Source organism: Typopeltis vanoorti, chromosome 5, assembly GCF_054136105.1.
Source record: "Typopeltis vanoorti isolate ZY-2024b chromosome 5, IOZ_Tvanoo_1.0, whole genome shotgun sequence".
NCBI lineage: Eukaryota > Metazoa > Arthropoda > Arachnida > Uropygi > Thelyphonidae > Typopeltis > Typopeltis vanoorti.
Genome location: NC_143553.1, coordinates 48,436,950 through 48,459,064, shown reverse-complemented (window position 1 = coordinate 48,459,064; position 22,115 = coordinate 48,436,950). Strand labels below are relative to the sequence as shown.

The following is a 22,115-nucleotide window of genomic DNA, read 5'->3' as shown; positions in this document are numbered from 1 at the left end:
TGGTTTAACTAATGGAGATGGTAATAGGTCTAAAGTCTGATGCACAGCTTGAAGTTTCTTTCTTCAGAATGAAGACAGTTCTTGAAGCATGTAAGTATGGTGGTATTACTTTACTGGAAAGGAGAATGTCCACTAAGTCTTGAAGAATCTTCAACGGTATCTTCCGAAGCCTAGACGCAGGAAAGCCATCAGGTCTGGAGGCAGAGAAATTGGATGGAAGAGTTGCTTTAATCTCCTGGATGGAGACAGGTTGGTATATTTGAAGGGCAGGAATGAACCTCAATATTGTAGGTTGGTCATCATAATCAGGGAAGTGTGGAGGTGGAGCAGAAAAGACTGTACTCCAGAATTTGACAAAATCATCATGTAAGTCTGCTAGAGGTGGAGGGGAAGCACCGTCAAGGATGGTTTTGGCACATTGCCCTCTATTCTTTTTATAGAGGGCCTGCATAGCTGCATAGCCCCTCTTTCACTGCTTCCTATTTGACAAAGTTATTGTAGAATGAGATGTAGGCTGATGTTGACAAGGCATGAAGTGTTCAGAGAATTCAGCGTGGAGGTAGTCATTCAACTGATCTGTGATATCCATTCCCAGAAGGTGAGTCTGGATGAGATATTTGAGAATTTGATGATTATATTCTGGAAGAAGAGATCATCTAGAGATGATGTTAGTCTCTGAGAATCAAAGTCTCTTCTTCAACAGCAGGATGGTGGCTGGAAGATGGAGAGGCAGGGACAGGAGATATGGAGATATTACCTGTCCCTACCTGTGGCGGATGGGCTGCCAATTCTTGAAGTAAGGCTTTGTAACTGGCTTTCCATCTATGACACTTGATGGCATCCAAGGATCTTAATGGGAACACCTTAAATAAAGCCTCATTGATTTTCTTTATCCCTCGAGCTGTCAACTCGATCTCATGAGGGGCAAGAATCTTTTCTTCTTCAGCAGTCCGACATGCTTTGACACGCTCTATTCTTATTGCAGCATTGGCTTCGGCTGGATGTTTCGAAGTGCGATGCATGCCAAGGCCAACTGCGGTAGAAAATGCACGATCGCAGATCTGACATATGAAGTGTCTGAGATTGGGAACTCCTTGACCGCCAGAACAAGCATGATGAGAACTTGAATAAATGGGTTGATGACAGTCTTTGCAGAGCTTTCTTTTAACTTTCTTCCTGAGGACACCGCTGGCATGGGTGGCAGGATCACCTCCAAACAAGAAACAGACATCTGGATTGACACTCGACAAGTTTCTTGGCTCCAGCCTATAAGAGTCGAAGCCTTCATCTGATGAGTTATTGCAAGCGAGGAAACTTAACCCTACCAGGGCTGCTAACCCTGGAATGGAAGGGAGGAACCTTGCAGACTCAGATCCAGCCCCCATACCACTTTTTGATATCTGTCTGTCAGCTATCTTCTTATCCATGCTATTATTGTATAACCCAAACCTATTTTCTCCAATTTATGCAACAGTCTACCATGCTGTATTCTGTCAAAATCCTTAGCAAAATCCAAAAGTATCATAGTGTATCCATTCCCCTTGTCTAGTTCAATGGTAACATTGTTATAGAATGTGAGCAAGTTGCTAAAACATGACCTTCCCTTAGTAAACCCATGTTGTTCATTGCAAAGTAGATATTCACTGTCAACCCATTTCTGAATGCAAGCCCTAACCAATTTTTCCAAAATCATCACCACCACTCCTGAGTGTGTGTGTGTGTGTGTGTGTGTGTGTGTGTGTGTGTGTGTGTGTGTGTGTGTGTGTGTGTGTGTGTGTATTACCTATCATAAGGATTCAAATGCAAGATAGAGAAAAAGTAAGATATAAATGATAAAAAAATAAAACTAAATGACAGAAATGTGTAATGTTGTTTATTCCATTTTCATAATATGCTTATATGAGGGAATACTCAAATATAACTGGAATTATTATTTTTTTTAAAATTTATTAAAGTTGATAATACCATATTCTAGTCTCTTTCAAAGTACTCTCCATGTGAGTCAATGCACTAAGATCCCCCCCCCCCCAACAAACTATGTCAGGCTAACAGAAATTTGTTATTACAGCAAACTATCCATTATAATAAACCACCACTGTAATCCCTACAAATTTGCTATAAAGAGTTGACAGTGCTTTATTAACAACTAGAAATTGCATTAAATGTTCTGAAGATTTACTTACTGCTCGGAGGTATCTTATTCAGTCCCATAAGAATTATCTAGAGCTCCCAGTGTCAAACAGTTTCCAAAACATAAACATGAAAATTGTATGATTCCGTGCATATTTCAATTTTATTTATTTATAGCTGCTTTAAAAAGACTAGAATAGCATACTTCCAAATCAAAATGACATTTAGAAAATGGCACTGATTATCACCTTGTGTGAATATTAATACAAAATAAAGGTATCAGCTGAGAGAGCTGAAAAGAGTGCTCTAAACATGTGCTTCAAGCAATTTGTCCAGCTCTGATGAATAAACATAAATATTAGCTTCGAAAATTGTGCTTTTTGAAATATCTCATTTTAAATATCATACATTAATTAATAAGATTTTCTTATGCAAAAGACTTTTAGTGCATATATATCTATTAACAAGATATCTTTGAAATTTTGGTTAAATTACTATAACTTAATAGTGATATAGCAACTTCCTACTTGTATTATATGACTTATTGCACCATGACATCTTTCTTCCCAGCTCTTACTAAGTGATAAGATAGTTTTCTCAGCATCACTATAGCCATCTCCTCTATACCTGTTAGGAATGCATAAAGCCTTAATGTCAACGTATGGACTTTCTTTATAATCTCCTGATTCTCTACCATCAAATTCCTCATCTGAACTATCAGGACAGCCATTATCACTTTCACTATCATCTGAAGGACATGAACTGTGAATACTACTTGGATCAAGGCCACTTGGAACATAAACATCTGATAATAGATAGTGTACAGATGTCACGATCTGAAAAAAGAATAAAATTTTATTTTATTTCAGAATGTGATATGCAGGATTAGTGACATTCAAAATTATCAATAGTATTTTAGAGACAATGTTATAATTGAGATATAAGATATCTTTGATATCAAAGAAAATCAAATACGAATTTTATAATACAGATAATTCCATCAGGGTACACTAATTAAAAGAAAATACTGCAGTTATCTTATAAAAAAGTCATTTATCAGGAAACAGTTATATTCTGTAAATAGAGGTAGAGTTATGCATTGTGTTTATAGGTGGCAAATATTTGACTGCAATAATCTTGTGTACATTTATATTGTATATGAGGTCTGTTTTGGAAAAGTATCTGGAGTAGGACTGGATACAATTAAATGTAAGACCTGTGCATGTGCCAAACTATGTTTATGGTAGTGAAAACTTACATTCCAGGTTAAAACATGGAGCAATGTGTTTGCATTAAATGTTGTTGAAACATTAGAAAATGGCATATATATTTAACTAAAAATAGCATACAGAGATGCTGCCGTGTATGCAAATGAGCTATATCATCTTTAAGTGGTTTTGTCAATTTACATAGGGAAGAATCTGAACTGAAAATAAACATGCACTCTGGAAGATCAAAGTTGATAAATGAAAAATGTAGTTTGGTAGCACACTGTTTAGTCTGAAATGTCTGTTGTTTATCTGTATCTGATATAAGAGATGATGTGAGAAAAAATATGAAAAATTTGGTGTTGAGTGAGGCTGTATAGAAGTGAGCTGTGATTGCAAATGGTTCATTGTAGGAGAAATGCAGTGCAGTACCTTAATGTATATACTTTTGATTGCTGAAAAGATATGCATTTGCAAGGTTCTTACAATTGAATAGATTTGGCATGGGTGCTTGCAGAAACTGTTTTTCAGTGAATTGTGAATGCAGTGACACACATAGGGAAAGAGAACAAGATGGTATATTAAAAATGACCTCAAGAATTGCAGAACCAAGTTATCAAGAAAGAAAGAAAAGCAAAAATTATGGAAACAGGGTGGAGAATTCAGATTAGGCATCACTCAACCTTCCTATTTGAAACAGTCATGTTTTAAGAGGGTTACTTAAACTCATTGATTTGGTCAGCTTTTATGCCTAGACATCAATGGCAGAAGCATCACAAATACAGGTAAAGAGTTCTTAGCACTGGTACATGTAGTGGAACCAAAAATTAGCCACATCAGAGAGGCCTGGATGACAGAAGAGGATATCCTTACAGGAACAGAATAGGATGTGTTTTGCATATTTAGGGAGAACAGATACAGGTAAGGAAGAGGTGTGTGTGTGTGTGCACGCGTGAGAGGAATATTGCTAATGATTGCAGAGGAATTAAATCCAAATACGGTAGAAAACTTCAATGGTGATGGTAATAGTAATGTATGCCATGAATATAAGACTGTTCGGTGTTAACAGGACAAAATACACAACTGAGTTCCACTACAGACCAGGATCAATCAACTGAAGAGGACTGTGAACTGCAAAAGCAAATAAGCCTCAACAGATACAAGGACGTTTATCATTATGGGTGAATACAAAAAAAGCAGAAATCTTGTTAATAGGATGTAAGGACACCATACACTAAGTAACTAAGCAGGATGGCTATTTCTTCAGAGATGCCTTTAACATAAGGAATGGCAGCACAATGGACTACTTTTTGGTAGACATGTCACAAGGAAACCCTTAAATATTAATGACTTTGTTGATGAAAGGCCCATTGAAGCCATTAATGAGAAAGGTTGATATAACAATTTATTTCAGACAGCAGCACTTCAGTAGAGCACAAAGAATGAACTTAATGTACTTGAGTCTTAATGGTGACAGATTTTTGACAAGGATGATATGAAATAACATGAATGTAAAGTCTAGTATGAGTTTTTAGAAAGAAAATGGAGGGTAAAGGCTACCATCTGATTGACAAAGATGAAGGTCTAGAAAAGCAATTGGATGATCTTGTACCTAAAGATGCACTAGATGTGATGTGGACTCTGCTGATCTTTGTGATGAAATTCTGAAGTTCTATATGGAAACTGAACTATATCAAACCACAAGGAGATACCATCCACATATCTGTACCAAAAAGAGGGTTTAGTGAGATAATTTCCAGTAGGTGTTGTTGAATTCTCATTGAAGTAGTTAGCAAGTGTTGGAGAAAGAGGAATGTCCATGGCTGTATCTTCAATTTACTGGTAACAATGACAGAATGGATGATAAAACCAGAGGCAAATAATATCAATTGCAAAGGCTTGCTGGAGGAAGTCCAATGTTTCATCTAGGGAAAATCATTAACAAAGACGTAGCTCTGATATCTTTTCTCTGAAATGAGATTTAGTTGGGTTTCTTAAGGGTTTAGTGGTGTAATGATGGCTAAGGTCACAATGTGCCAATACATAGCAGTGCACAAGTTAATAATAATTACTTAAAAGAAGGCAGCAGCCAATTAAAATGTGAATGATAGTTAGTCCAGTAGTACAAAATTCAAACACAAGCATGTCATCACCCTAAAAAGGAAGGAATGTGTAAGATGACTATGTTGAGCTGAGCAAGAATAACTTCCTCTTTACAGTCCCTGCATAAAGAAGTTGTAATTATGATCATAAAGAGGACGTTGTAAACTTGAAATCACAATATGATTTCAGGATTGATTTAATGGAGCTTGTTACTAGTCTCTCTACTCCATGACCGCAACTTGGAAAAAAAGTTTGTCTTGTGAACTCTGGTAATCAGTATAGGATACAAACAAATGGTGAAAGCTTGAGAAATGAACTGGCCTAGATGCAGTCAAGTTTCCCTTAATCCAAAAGTAGCTTGGACTCCAACAGAAGTGCAATCCAAATGTAGCTCTCATAACTCAGAGAGGATATATTGGATATGAGAGAATACTGGATGTTTCTATAGCTCCAGACTTATTACCTATAGGAAGCTCTATGAATCTATATATATAATGCACCTTTGGTAGAAATGCAGTCATGTGGTTTAAGGCAAGCTCTATAGCATACAGCTCAGCAGCGAAACTGCTACATTCTGGTGTGATCTAAGCAGATATAATGTCTGTAAAGACAGCAGAAGATCCAGCTAGGACCTCTGATTTTGAACCATCAGTAACAAAATCAAACTATTCGATTCTATTAGTTGAAAGAGCTGTTGGTAGACAACAGCAGGGGTGGAAAATTTGAGTATCCTGCAGAAAGAAAAGCTCCATGGTGATATGCATAAATGCCATGGTAGTATTGTATTTAATGGTATCTGTGCAATGTTGTTTACTTCAATATCTAGAGCCTGTAAGAGAGCTTTTGTTCCCAAACCAATGGATTGTATGGCAGTCTGATAAGTGTTGTCCAGATTTTCCCACAATGGACAAGAAAATAACTAGCCACATGGGAGTTTGATAGGGATACTATTTTAGTAGCATATAGCAGACAGTTCTTGCTGTTAAAGTGCAAAGGGTGATTCACTGCTTCAACATATCGACTACTGATCAGTGAAGTTCAAAATGTTCCAGATGTGATTCATATGGCATGATGGCAAATAGAGTCCAACCATCACAGGGTACTCTCTCTCTAGCAGGAGCATATACTTGGGACCCATAATCAAGATTTGATCTCATTCTTGCAAAATACAGACAGAAAAAAAAAGTATCTGCATGTTAAGAGCTGAAAGATAGGATGTTCACCACTTTACAGCATTTATTTCACATGTGAGAAAAAAATTAACTTTGTTTGTCAAATATAAGCATTAAAAGTAAGGCTTAAGGTATGCTTTGAGTTCTGGGTCAAGGAGAAGAGAGGGTCTGCAGTAAAAATATACACAAACCAACTCTGGCTGGGAAAAGTCTCACTCTGATATAATGCCTCAAAAAGTTTATTTGTGGGGGTACACCACAACTGGTCTACCCCCACCTCAATAGGTGTTACTGTGTCAATATCCTGAATGGAGTTTCTTTCACAGATTTTAGAGATCTGCCAACCCTGCCAAATCCATTTGGATGAAGGGTGACATTTTTCCAAGTGCATGTTTGCCAGTTGAGTGTAATATTAAGAACATTGATATTGTTGTCTCTGATGTTTTCTGTTTTCAATGTTGGTTTTCTGGATGTTTTAATGGTTTCTGAACATGGTTGGGACTTGATGAGGGTTCCTCATAGACTAAAGGATGAAAAATTATTGATTCTTAAGAGAAAGTTGGTTCAGTGCCAGATGTCCCCACTCATTATACAGCCACACATAAATGCCCACTGTCTGGAAAGTAATGACTATGCTCAGGAGTGGAATGCCAGGGCTACCACTGATGCTGTACTGCCACTACAGCAAGCCCCAGACCATGGGGAAGGAGACATACTGCAACATTGTTGGCCCTTTCAGGAAAGGCCATTAGCCAATTAATTCTGGCCAGGCTAGGATCCCCTTTCCAGATAATAGTACTAAGGATTCAGCAGAAGTAGAACAAAAAGGGCCAGTGCCATCACTGGGTGGTCCCTGCACCACAAATAGGTGTCTCATATGGAGGGGAAAGAAAAAAAAAATTATATTTTATGGTCTTAATTTTAAGCATATATATCCTTGTAACCGATTCCAAAAGATTGAATGAATAACAAACATGTTGAGGTCGGCTAATCGTTTGAAATTACAGTCAAAAGAGCTAAAGCTTATGTCTGCAAATTTCATTTGTTCTTCAGACCAATTTGCCTATTTTGCAGGAAGAATCATCCAAGTTTCTGAGAGCAAAAAACCAATTAACTCATATCGAGATGGAAAAAGTCCTTATAAAGGTTCTTCACATCCTAGAAGGGGATTTGCACAGGTCGTTCCAATCAAAGGGTATTACCATATGAGCTAAAGACATGTTGAGGAGAAAGAATTAAAAACTTTATAGCTAATACTTCTCGAGTTTCACACTAGCATTATTAGAACAGGAATTAGAGGTAAACAATTAATGTAACAATCAGAATATCAGCTAAAAAATCATGTCTAAAGTGATAGTGACATTTCTGTTTTGCTAAATAATTATAGCAAAATTATACTAAATTTAAATGTTCATTTTAGTTTAGTCCCTGTTGCACTGATGATGCTAGTGTGATACCAAAGAATTGGCTGCAAAGTTCTGTAATATAATGTTAATTCTTTTTCTGCAATGTTTGCTTGTTAATTATTTGACTGATATCAATTCAATGGCACACTGCTTTTAGTATAGCATATTTTATATATATATATATATATAGAGAGAGAGAGAGAGAGAGATAGTTAGATAAGCATATACATACATACCTGTGCATTCTTCTTAGAATCTAATAGACAAAGACAATTTTTTAGCAATTTGTATATGGTTCCTTGTTTTCGACACCCCTCAGCACTTTCCTTCATATTACAAGCTACTCTGTATAACAACATTGCCACAGGTAATGTGAAAGGATTCTGTTCCTTATCATCCATCATCTCTGTACACAGCATGGTCAAATCATATAGTTTTACAACTTCATCATTTTTACCTGAAATGTGAAATGTCCTTTATCTTGATACAAAAAGTATGCTACAGATAATTACAGTCAAATGATAATAATGGTAAAAATCATTCCCCCTATTTATTTTCAGATTAAAACAAGTTTACTGACATTTCATAAGTCTGTAGTGTAGAGGGGTTCCCAAATAGCAAAGTGATCACTTCAGCGAGAGAGAGAGAGCACACGAAGTTCTATCAAAGAGATAGTCGGATGACTATAGCAATAAGAAAAAACGATTTACTTAAGAACAAAACTGACATTTTAATCCTTCCTGTTCAACTATGAACAGCTTGATTTTTAATGTATTCTGTAGCTTTCTTCAAATAAGGAAATAATGTTTGGCTACACCCAAGTAAATAACTCAGATATGGATAAAGTGTACTTTCGAATAATATTAAAATAAAAGAAACTAATTTTAATGTGTATTCAATTATCATTTAATTTTCTGTTTAATGAATAATGCTGGCACATTACCAGCTGCATTAAGCCTACAAAATTTGACCATCTATACTCACTGTCTGGTATTGTACTTCCTCACATCAGAAGGATTACATAGAGTAGATATGAGTGGAAACAACAACTAAATGATGAACGGCATCCTTTGTATGGACATGTTGCAGTACATAGGAGGCTAAGATAAAGGAAAAGTTTTATTCACTCAGTAAAACCATTGGTTGATTTCCTTTGATATTATGCTTTGATTTGAGATCAAAGCAGAATATGGCCAGATATGACAGCTGCTCATATGGCAAAACACAAACCATTGATCATCTTCTGCAATGCTACTTAATAGACATTAATAATATATGAACCCAAGAAGATTTAATGCAGTGTAATGAAACAGCTTTAAAGTATATTAGTCACTTTTTTAATTTGACATTTTATGTTTTTGCATAATATTTTATGCAAGTGACATTGTCTTGTAATGTGTGCTTTAAATCCTTATTATTTTAATGTCTATTTCTTAAAATGTTGCTTTTAATCATTTATGTATGCTCTTGCATTTTCTGTAGTTCACACACAAAATAAATAAAAATTGAAGTTTCTAATTTTCTAAAGGAAATTTCCATTTCCTTCATATTACAAACTACTCTGTATAAAAATATTGTCACAGGTAATGTGAAAGGATTCACAAAAAGACATTTTCTTTAATGTCAGATTCTGTACAGGAAGATGAAAAATCCATTATTTTGAAATGTGAGCTCAAAAGACTTCAGTCCTAGATTTTTATTAAATATTTATTCTAGAAGCATAAAATATCAGTATTTCTTAGGCAACCAAAACAAATTAATATTTATGATAAGAAATCAAATTATCATTTATAATTAAAACTAATGCTATTTTGTAATAGCTGGAGTAAATCCATCAAGTAAATTCAGTAAAATATAATAAATTTAGTTTAATCCTTTATCCAAGTGTGAGCAAACAAAGTTTGTGCCTGAAAGTATCTTCAGGACTGCGGTAAGGTGGTACAACACGAGGACAACTCGTTGCAAAGGTGGAGCAAGCTAACATCACTCCTATCTCAGTATCTCCCATAATGCAAAACACATCTATGTATAAAACACAGATATGTATAATGTTATGCATTAAGGGAAGGGCCACTACCCAGACTAGTTTCGAACTTTATTGAGGTCTCTTCAGTGGGAGATACTGAGATAGGAGTGATGTTAGCTTGCTCCACCTTTGCAATGAGTTGCCCGGTGTTGTACCACCTTACCCCAGTCCTGAAGATACTTTCAGGAGCAAACTTTGTTTGCTCACACTTGGATAAAGGATTAAACTAAATTTATTATAGTCTAACCAAGTGAAAAATAAACTTTCAACATCTTTTCAACATTACACCGTTTGGCAACTCCTATAGGTAGAGATGACCTTGCTAATGCTTCTGCCTCGTATCTCCACTTGGGCCTGGCTCCCACTGAAGAGACCTCAATAAAGGTCAAAACTAGTCTAGGTAGTGGCCCTTCCCTTAATGCATAACATTATACATATCCGCAAGGAGATGTGTTTTGCATTATGGGAGATACTGAGATAGGAGTGATGTTAGCTTGCTCCACCTTTGCAACGAGTTTCCCGGTGTTGTACCACCTTACCGCAGTCCTGAAGATACTTTCAGGCGCAAACTTTGTTTGCTCACACTTGGATAAAGGATTAAACTAAATTTATTATAGTCTAACCAAGTGAAAAATAAACTTTCAGTAAAATATATCCAATATTTTATGGAAAGCTAAAGTTTTGGAGAACAGAATGACTCTGTTAAGATTATTTACTCACCTTTGGTAATACCCTGATCTCCAGATAAAAATCAGATCTCTCTTTTTAGGAAATATTAGAAAACTGTTCTCATATTTGGAATGGTACACACAATCTTCCAAAAATATGCTCAGTACCATTCAGAAGATAGCAATTCCGTTAATCCTTTGAGCAGTAAAGTAGCATATACGTGTAACCATATCAAAAACAGTACTGACATATACACTGGTTTCCATAAATTAAGTTAGAAAGAGAAAAATCGTGATAATGCAGGGAGAAAAGGAAAAAAAAACAAACATGAAAGTCAGGTGCATTATGTAAAAAGTGATGCTGAGTCCAATTATCATATGCAAATAAGTGGCGCCATCAGAGGTATATGCAAATCAGCAGTGGCATAAAATTTCATGTGGTTTTTCATTTCATGTTTGGAGTGAAAACATTTTGTGATAGCAAAATTCTGGGATATAGCTTCAAGATATTTAACTGATGAATTCAGGTGATGAGCCATTATAAGACTACTAGAGACTGGCTAAAATCAGGTGGAGGTAGTCAGATGGTAGCATGTGAGTCGTTGTGTGGTTCACAGACTGTGGATCCAACTCCAACAGCATCCTGGAGATACAGTGAAGAAGGCCATGAGGTACAATCCCAGTTGGTGACTGGTATCTCCAATTATCTGTTCACCAAAACAGGAATGCTACCTAGAATCAGCTACAATTTAGCCTCACAGAAGCTACAAGAACATTGGTATCTGCTTCCACTGTGTACAGAAGGCTTTACAAAAGTGGTCTGTATGGTGAGTAACTGGTAGTCTGTGTGCCCACAGGCAAGAAAGTTTGAAATGGGTCGCGCTCCATGTTAACTGGACCCAAGATCAATGAGGCTGGTACTATTTACAGACACATCCCACTTTATTCTAAAAAGTGATACCATGCATGCTCTGATCTGGAGAGAATCAGAGACACGTTATCATGCCTCTAACGTCCATAAAAGAGACGCTTATGGTGGAGGTGATGTGACAGTTTGGGGAGGCATCACATTGGGTGGCTGCACCAACCTGTATTTGCTTCCTAGCAGAACCATGAATGCTGCAACTTACAGAGACGAAATCTTGGAGCCCTATGTTTGTCCATATGCAGGTGCAATAGGGAAGACATTTATCCTACAAGAGGATAATGCTTGTTCTCAGTGAGAAAAGCTTATGGACCAATATCTTCTAGAACAGACTAATGTACATACTAAGCATGTCTGAGATGCTCTAAACAGACGTGTTGCTGCTCTCAAATACTCATTCCTAAAACCATGAGGGGGGGGGGTCAGTCTTAGGAAAGCTTTTGCAGGAGCATTCATTATTATCACCAAATGAACTCTGACACCATTATAAACAATATGAAACATGAGTGCTGTGCTGCTGCAAGGGGTGGCCACATTCCTTACTGAGTCACCTTAACAATTTATTTTGATCTCTTGTTTTTGACCATTATTTTAATGTACCCATTTGTTACTGAAATAAACTATTTATTTACAATTTTTGTGGGTATTTCTTTCACATCTCATATCATACTGCTTTTCAACAAATTGTATAAAATTTCATCATACTCTTCCAGTTATCTGATTTTTTTTCTGTTCCTTAATTTATGGAAACCAGCATAATGTTAGCCACTATAGTAAAGCTGTAAATTACATAAGCTTTTCAGTTTCTGCAGGGAGGTGTTACAGTCTCTTAGCAACTTTCCAAATTTTTGTTTGTACATTTATATGCCAGAGAAGGTGAGAAGTGTATTTTTAATTTGCAGCTCAAAGGGTTAATTGATGACCCATCTCTCACAGACTGACTCCAGTCACTTTTGCACAGGCATCTATAGATATTTTCATGGGTCCTGTTGCGATGAAACTGGCTTCTATCATTCCTCTATTTTCCCTTAGCCAGTAATCACACAAATAACTATTGGATAACTTGACTCTAGTAATTCAAGAAACATATTAACAGGTAACTGGAAATTACAAATATGAGAGTTATGAAAAAAATCACTCAGCAAATAGCAGAACCCTATCAAAAATGAAGAAATTAGAAAGGAAAATAGCATCATTAGTATTCAATAATGTACATTTAAAGCTAGAGCTAAAATTATGACTATTACAACTAAGGCTGAGGGGAGCAGTATTATATCTGTAAATACAACTGTAATATAGCTGTGTGCATTCTTATTCTTCTGGCTGGTTTGTTTATCTGTTTTGCCAAATAAAACACCAAAGTTGCTAGGAGGGAAGCTATGCCGCCCTTACTTTTGACCAGCTAACTCAGTTTGAACTGAAAGCCGTGATAAAGGTTTGCATAGAATTCAAGCAGTTTTCTTTCTTTTTTTTTCAATAAAAGGTTGAAGATGACTGAGTTACAGAGACTCATTACAAAGTAATGGCTTCTCCTACTCTATTTAAAGGATTCAGAAATATGGACAATTAAAAAGAACAATCGAAATAAAATACAGACAGCAGAAATGAGATTTTTAAGAATAATTAAAGAATGAACAAAATCATTAAAAAAAAACGTAAATTAAAATATCAGGAGAGAATTACATATCGAGATTTTAAATGAAAATATCAAAAAAATCAGAGAGAAATGAGGAAAAAAATTATTTATACAGGATGAAAAGATATTGACTATCAAAAGAAGTGGATGAATAAAGACTGAAGGGAAAAGAGAGAGAGAGAGGAAGATCAATGATGCTAGAACAGGTAAATGTTTAATCCTTAATAAGAAGTATGTATAAGAAGCCTAACAAAAAGTTTGTTTATTTTTGGATTTATGGACAAAGTAACTAAGGCTATGAGACCAGTGTATTTATTACGACTGTAAATGATGTGTTCTCTTATCTCATTTGCCTTTTATGAGATGAAACACTAACTTGTGACAGCATGGCCAATTAAACAAGAGCATAGGCTATATAGGGAATTATAGATTGCAAAAATAAATGTTTAAAAAGCAAACATGGCAGAGAAAACCACAGAGGAAGGCCAAGATTTAGAGGACTGATGCAGTTGGTCACTTAGAAAGCCTAACACATTATGGAACATTTGGAAGAAATTGTTAATAGAAAGATAATAATTAAATCTTAACTATGTTGGACTATTGCTGCATCTTGTACACCTCTTGATGGGATCTGTATGCAAGAAAATATATTTCTCCTCACCCTGCCAATATACTTTGTATTCTTGAATTACCTACATTTCCTGTGCAAATTTTGACATCAGCTAAATGGTAATATTAATATGTAGGAAAAAAAACTATGTAATTCTGGAAATGTAACAAGAATTTAGCAAACATATAATGAAGTAAAAATGAAGTGATAACTCACCTTTAAAAAGCCAGTAGGTATGACCACTTTTTGTTGCATTCGATTTCAGAAATGACAAAATGTTTTGTGCAATGTCTTTTACAACTTTAGGAGAAAACTGGGAATTCTTTAGCTGTGGAATGTCTTCTGTTTTTATCAATTCATATTTCTGAAATTATATTCAACGGATAATTAGAATAGCTGTTTATTGCATACAGTACTAAGCAATGAATTTTGATACTATGTGATGGATGATTTCATTTCTGAAGTCATCAGAAATGAAATCTTCATATGAGAAATATTCTTGTATCACTTAATCAATAAGAAGCTCACGGCCTTTTATACCAAGAAAATTACAAAATAATTTTTCAGTAAATTTAAGATTTATAGTTTGTTATAATTTCATTATTGGAATTAACAAAAGGAACATAGTATTAGAACTTTGGATTTTAAATTTAGAACAGTTAAAGCAAAAATAAACAATAAATAAGTAAATATGTTGCCAGCCTGGTTGGTCAAATGGTTAGCATATCCATTCTCCAACAAATAGACTGCAGGTCTGAATCCCACTATAGGTGTAGATGTTTGTAATTGTCTTCAGGTGGGAGATAAAATTCATCATCAATATGAGACCACGATTCTGCATACTGGAGGCCTGATGTAGCTTAAAAAAGTTACATGTTTGCTCATTATTAGATTTAATGGAATAAATACAGCACAAGAAACAATTAAACACAAGTGTAATGGATCCTATATTTCATTCTGTCACAGAAAAATCATCAAGGATACAATCTTAAAACTGTAAAAGTGCACACACACAAAATCACTCAAAACAATAAGTGGAAAAAAGTTAGACTTAAAGCCTGAAGCATTTTGAGAGATACCCTTGATGGGTGCTGTTGGGTGAGAGGCCTAAGAATTAATTGTTAATCTGTGCCATACTCATTCCATTAAACCTAATAACGAGTTTAAAACAACACATAAGACTAAATACTTAACATGTTTAGTTTGGTCTCTAGGGTAAGGTTTCTGGATTAAAAAAAAAATAAAATAATTTACATATTTGTCAATAGAAGTCACATTAAAAAACATATTAACAAAGTTTAAACTATGTTAATTATTAATCTTTGTCTCATGGATTTATTTACGAGATTTATCTACAGTTTGCAACTCGTAGCAAAGGTGGAGCAAGCTACCAACACTCCAACAAACTACCAACTTGGTGTTGTACTACTTACCCAGGTAAGATAGTGCAACACCGTATTCAGTCCTGAAGATATTTTCAGGCGCAACCTTTGTTTGCTCTCACTTGGATAAAGGATTAAACTAAATTTATTATAGTCTAACCAAGTGAAAAATAAACTTTCAACATCTTTCTCTAAATCCAGAGTAATTTAATAAAAAAAAAAGGTGGCGAACCTTTTGGCAACTCATATAGGTAAAGATGATCTTGCTATTGCTTCTGCCTGGTATCTCCAACTCTGGGCCTGACTCCTACTGAAGAGACCTCAATAAAGGTCGAAACTAGTCTGAGTAGTGGCCAATCCCTTAATGCATAACATTATACATATCTGCAAGGAGATGTGTTTTGCATTATGGGAGATACTGGGATAGGAGTGTTGGTAGCTTGCTCCACCTTTGCTATGAGTTGCCTGGTGTTGTACTACTTACCCAGGTAAGATAGTACAACACCGTATTCAGTCCTGAAGATATTTTCAGGCGTAACCTTTGTTTGCTCTCACTTGGATAAAGGATTAAACTAAATTTATTATAGTCTAACCAAGTGAAAAATAAACTTTCAACAGGATTCTCTATATCACACTTTCAGTCTTGAACCATTAATCCAAATGGTACAATATTTGGCATGTCAAGAGGGAAATGTCTCACTACATCACACATTCGATCTTGAATAGTTATAATTTCAAGTCATCATTCGGAACTTATTTCCGAACTGGAAATAAGTTCGCTACTTCACACTAGGCATAGAAAAGATAATCTTACTGGCATAAGCAGTATAGCTTCTTCACATCGAGAATCCTATGAATACACCTAAATTCTCGTTGGCTTTCACTTTAAGACTACACAAACTTAAGGAATCTTGTTTCCATAATTGATTAATAGACTCGGGAGAATATATCCTTTTGTACTGGTTCAACTTAACTTCCAATTTCTTTCTTTTCTTATTCTTATTATCCCTTGTCCTGCATTATTCCACTGCAAGGCAATAGGAAATTATAGTAGAATTAGAACTCCGAAAAAGGTACGTCAAAGTGCAAAGCGATTCCCAGTCCTTCCTATTCCGTTCATGCCATGTCAATCGGCCACCTTCCTTCTTGCTTCCTGCTTTTCCGCTTCTCTATATTGCTTCTTCCTTTCTCGTTGTGTTCCTGGCTCTTATTTCTTCTCTCTTACTAGTTAAGCCCTCATCTCTTTTCATGCCAAAATCTGGTTCTAACTGGTTTAGCTCATATCGAACTGGCCTTGTGCATAGTATACAGCAACTCATGCTAAGGCACACGCTAGGAGAAATTTGCATAATTTCTCACAACAACCACTCAAGTGTTACCTTAAGGAATTTCCTGGATACATTAAAATTGCACATATTACAGTTTTTAACATTATATTAAAGGAATTAAATTCACAAAATAAATGATATTTTAATACACAGCTTTTCAAAACTGTAATTTATCCCAAAAATATATAAATAAATAAATATTAATTAACATAGCATATTATAAGCATGAGACTATTAGTTAACAAAAAACACATTTTGCTCAGGGAATAGTAGATTATGTTAGATTCTAAATGAGGTATTAATAAATTCCAATTCTGTTCATTCAGAATCCAACACCAGGTAATCACCTCATGGTCACTCTCAGCAATTGGTGGATGGTTTGACACCTCATTTATAATTACATCCTCTGATGCGATGACCAAATCCAAGACCCTCAATCCTAGTGTGCCCTCTGTTACATACTGTCTGAGTTATCCTTCAAAAACTCAAACTCATTTTCTTTACTTTCAGTTGCTATCTCATTCCAGTCTATATTGCCATAATTAATATCGCCCATAATGATCACCCTTTTCTTATTTGCTTGACTAATTTGATTATACATTTCATTATCACCACCATCCACATTACCTGGTCTATACCAACATCCAACCAAGTATTTGATTCCATTCACCTCTATCTCACACTATACTGCCTCAAAACCACTGGCACTATTTCCCTCTTGCATCTCTACTTTGTATGGACATAACTCTTTCTCTATCATCAATAGCACCCCCCCCCTTTTTTTTTACCCCTTCTATCTTCACGAAACACATCATAGCCTTCCATCTCTATTCCTGTCAGGATGTCGTCCTCTTCCAACCATGTCTCACTTATTCCAACAATCTTTGGGTGAACAGACACAATTAATGCAACCATTTCATCTGCCTTGATTCTTATACTTCTAGCATTTGTATACAAACACAACAGCTCATTTCTGGATCTACAGATAGTTCCACTGATACCACTCACTCGATGTGATCTTTCCATGCTCGACTGGGGCCATTTCCCTTTCTGCTTATTCATTTAAAAACCCTTTTCAATTCCAACTGTTTCCTCTTGATCCCAGGTCATCCCATTTCTTTCCTGTCTACACATGCTTTCATCTCCTCTCGGAGCATCCACCTTTCTCACGCTGTGTACCCATGTCCACCCTGAGCCTCCCCATTTCCCTGCTCCTCTTGCACACCCATTCTCTCATTTTCTATACTCTTACCACTCACTTCCTCATTCATAACCGCCTCTTCAATTTCTCCTGCTCTTCCACATCACTTCCCGCTCGATCTGATTCATTCTCTCTCACTTCTCTACCTTCCAGCAGCAGTCTCTCCAAGCGACTCGCACCATAACCACTCAAATGCGGTTCATTGCTCCCATACAGTTCACCTCTTCCTTCAAACTCATTCCACACATTAACAAACTGTACTCCCATCTCCTCACACATTTCAGTCAGCATATCACTCAATCCTTGCTCTCCACCTCATCTCACCACAGTCATACTTAGGCAACACAATGACTACCCTTCCTGTCACACTATTCTCTTTTATCCTTCTAAGTAGCCTCCTGACATCCATTCTGACTTGCTCTTTGTCCTCTGTCAAATCATTCGTGACAATTAAAACCATCAACTCCTTCGCTCGCTCCCTCCTCATAACCAATGCCTCAATCACTCTACTCATTTTACTGCCTGGAAAAAACATATCTTGTGCATCCTATCATCAAGCACACCTTAAATAATGGAGTCCCCATATAACACCACTCGTTCATCTTTCGTGCCATCATGATTAGTTTTAATAGTTTCTACCCGAATTTTCTTAATTTTATTCCGCATCCATTTCATCTCTTTCCTCATCCAATCTAATTCAACTTCCAAATCTCGCGTCACATTCTCTTTATCATTCATTTTTTCTAATTTTCTAACTCTTAACACCCTCTTCTCACTTTCACTCTCATTCATCCTTCTGTGCTTCCGTACTTTCGGTCCAACATGCGTCTGACTTTCGCTATCATTCATTCTTTCGATTTTTTCCACTTTCGAATTCCTGCATCACGCCATTTCCAGTTTCATTCGTTCTCTCAATTTCATTTCCTTCTGCCACTCTCGCCTCTTTCGTCATTATTAACATCCGTTACGGTTTTTAAATCACTCATTTTCTTTTTTACTGATTTTTTAACATTCTTTCGCCTCTTTTTCACACCATCCTTCTCTTTCAAACGTGCACTCATTTTCCCTGCAACATTCTCACTACTAACACTTTCTGTTATCAATTTCATATTTGCATTCATCAATTCCTCATTCAGGTCACACTTCGCACACACCCTCCTTTCATTTGCCCTAAACATCCACAAATCATTTATGTAAACGAAAGAATACATATAACACATCTCACACAAAACGAAACGACTGAAGTCTGTTAAAGTCATGGAATGACAAAGCCACTGCCATGTTTAATCTGCCAGTTACCACTCTAAAGTCTAATAATAACAACGAATTCGTAATTAAGTTTAAGCAAAACAAAATCCCCCACACTAATAATAATGGTAACACACAACTTTTACAGCAGCTCTTACTCAAACAAACACTCATATATACTTAATTATTCCAAGAATACTTATCTCAATCTGGAGCTCTTCTTACACACGTCCGCCACGCTTGACTCACGAGTCCTCTCCAAATATATACATACATACATACATATACAGTCATACCCCGACTTCCTCGAATCCAGAGTTACATGGTTTCTTATGTGTACGTCTTCCCGTCCCACGTCACGTCTCACCATTAGTCATATCTTTCTGGTGCTAGCTGCATTCGCAGTGTCGCACATGCTGTGAACAAGTACTAATGTGTTTCTCGAGATCTCCATTCATATACGATTTTTATAGTCTACAAACCTTGCGATTGTTTAATGTCATGTTCTTGATAAAAATTTTATCACATAAAAAATAATAATGTCATCCAAAAGAAGCAAGTCCGATTCTTCTACAGCTAGCAAGAAAAGAAAAACATTGACTATGGAAACAAAACTCAACATTATTAAGGATTTTGAAGGCGGAATGAAAATTTGTTAGCTAGCAAAGAAGTTCGATCTACAGGAATCCACAGTAAGAACAATCATAAAAGAAAGGTTTACAGATTTTGGAGGACATACATTCTAATGAGGGTTTGTATATATAAATTAGATGCAAAATTATATCCCGAGTTACGCGAATTCAACTTACGCGCTTTTTGTTGGTCCCACCTACCGTGTAACTTCGAGGTATGACTATTTTTTTTGTAAAAGAACATCAGATTTTGCACAAGTATCACAAATGTCATAGATTTCATTCTTTATTTTTTTTTGTATGTGTGTGTGTGTGGGGGGGGGAGATGAGATAAAAGTGTTACATTCTAATTTGTAAAGAACAAAAAATAACTGTCCAGAATAACTTCGTTACCTGAATTAATGTCAGTTTATCTTTTAAGAATAACAACAAAACTTGGAAATGATCCTGAGAGAATCATAAACAATTGTGTTTTGTACATGGATCACAGCCTGAAAAAATACATGCAAATGACCGGACATACAACACTAACACTTCAGTTTTAATTTAGAGATAGTCCAATCTAATTTAATTCATATTCTTTTATATATATATATATATATATATATATAGCATATCCTTGACACAAAGTCATAGTACATTTTCTCGTGTAGCAATTAAGTTTTAATCACTGAGGCCAGAGACATGCTTTCTCTATTATCAATTTTTAATTAATAATGATTCGGTAGAAATTATTTAATTAGATAGCTACGAATGGTCATGTCCTTGTCAAATTATTAATGATTCATTATGTTAGATGTGAAGAGTGTGACAGTGATATGAGAAACCTTACTCATCATTGTTGCAATGCAATGTGTATGTATATATAAATATATTCTACTATTCTGTACTATTAAAAACTTAGATAACTCTTTCACAAAACACAAATAAACATGGAAATAATTTTTAAATTAAGGAAAACTGATATACATACTTGCACAATACCATCTAAATGGTAACACATTACGACTTCTGGAACATTACACATCAAATTGTCCAACCAATAATCCAATCCTGTTAGAACATTAACTGGTTTCTGCATATCCCTTGAAAATAATTAAGAAAGCAAAATAGAAAATTAACATAGGTTATAATTAACTGTATGAATTTAATATAATAATAAACAGTACAAAGTAATTAAGAATTTAAACTACTATATAATTAAAAAATTCAGACTTTCAATAGTTTTTTAAAATATATAAAGTAATAATGGAAATTTTAAGTTCTGAGATTTTATTTTTTCAAAGTTTGCTTGATAACCGAACTTTGAAGAACATTCATTAAAAATCAATGGCTAAACTGATTTTGATGGCTAGTTATACACTGACTGCAGTGGATAACTAGCCATACTCAGTAAGCGTGATTCTGGGTATATCGTACATATTCAGAAAGAAGGATTTTCAAGATTAACAAGTAAACTTCTTATTACACAGTTTCTTTCAGCACCAGGGTAATGTTTTTTTTTTTTTTTTTTTTTTTTTTAAGAAGCTGGAGATATTTATGAAGAAACTAGACAGACAAAAAAAAAAGGTGAAAAATTCCTTTTAATTATTAAATCCATAATTATTCTCTATATTTCCCAATTTAAAATAAAAGTTCTATAATTTTATTTTACTATTTGAGGAAAGAAGTGCAATATTTTTTTCTGATTTTTATGCTGCACTGTTTTTTAAATAAATGTTCCATATAAAATTAAATGACAATTTTTTTTTTAATATTAAAATGGAGAATATTATAGATTCATCTATATTTTATAGCAAAATGTTGAAAGCAACTTAAAAGTTTTGAAAATTACCAGAATGCTTATGACACCATTACTTTGGAATCAGAGTTGCCTTGGCTTGCACTAATTAAACAACACAAACTCTGCCCAACAGCCTGTGTATTTATCTTTGGTTAGTGCATTAATTAAGTTTCATGTGCCTTACAGCTACAGGCCTTCATTAGAGACTTGGCTTCAAATTTTCCAAGTTGAAAAAACTTGAAGCTACTATCTCTGGAAAATTATAACAAAACCATGTTAGAAAGCTAAATTCATCATAAATGATCTCTCAGTGGGGTGCATAATTAAATATTAAAGTATAGAGCTGAAAGTTTTAAATTTTTCATAAAAAAAGATATCAAAGTAGATGATATTACAGATCCATCCATATTTTATAACCAAATGTAGAAAGAAACCCACTTTTCTTTCTACATTTAAAAGTTTAAAAAATTTACTAGTGAGCTTATAAGATGGTTATTTTCCCATAAACTCTCTGGTAAATTTTCGAAACTTTTTAAAGTTTCTTTTTACATTTGGCTACAAAATATGGAAGGATCCATAATATCATCAATTTCAATATCTCACCTATACCAAATTAAAGCCTCTCAGCTCTATACTTTAATATTTGACAGTGATTTT

The 22,115-nt window shown here is 35.1% G+C and overlaps 1 protein-coding gene across 3 annotated transcripts in view; it reads right to left on the bottom strand.

The window, feature by feature from the left end:
- Positions 1 to 22,115, bottom strand: part of LOC150106375 (erythroid differentiation-related factor 1) — a 381,623-nt gene that overhangs the window by 135,423 nt on the left and 224,085 nt on the right. For all 3 annotated transcript variants that reach the window (XM_090393103.1, XM_090393102.1, XM_090393104.1), the window contains 4 exons: positions 20,649 to 20,760; positions 14,101 to 14,248; positions 8,256 to 8,476; positions 2,658 to 2,966 (listed from right to left, as the gene is read on the bottom strand). In XM_090393103.1, coding sequence (XP_090249229.1) covers positions 2,658 to 2,966; positions 8,256 to 8,476; positions 14,101 to 14,248; positions 20,649 to 20,760 — 790 coding nt within the window. The remainder of the gene's footprint in view (positions 1 to 2,657; positions 2,967 to 8,255; positions 8,477 to 14,100; positions 14,249 to 20,648; positions 20,761 to 22,115) is intronic.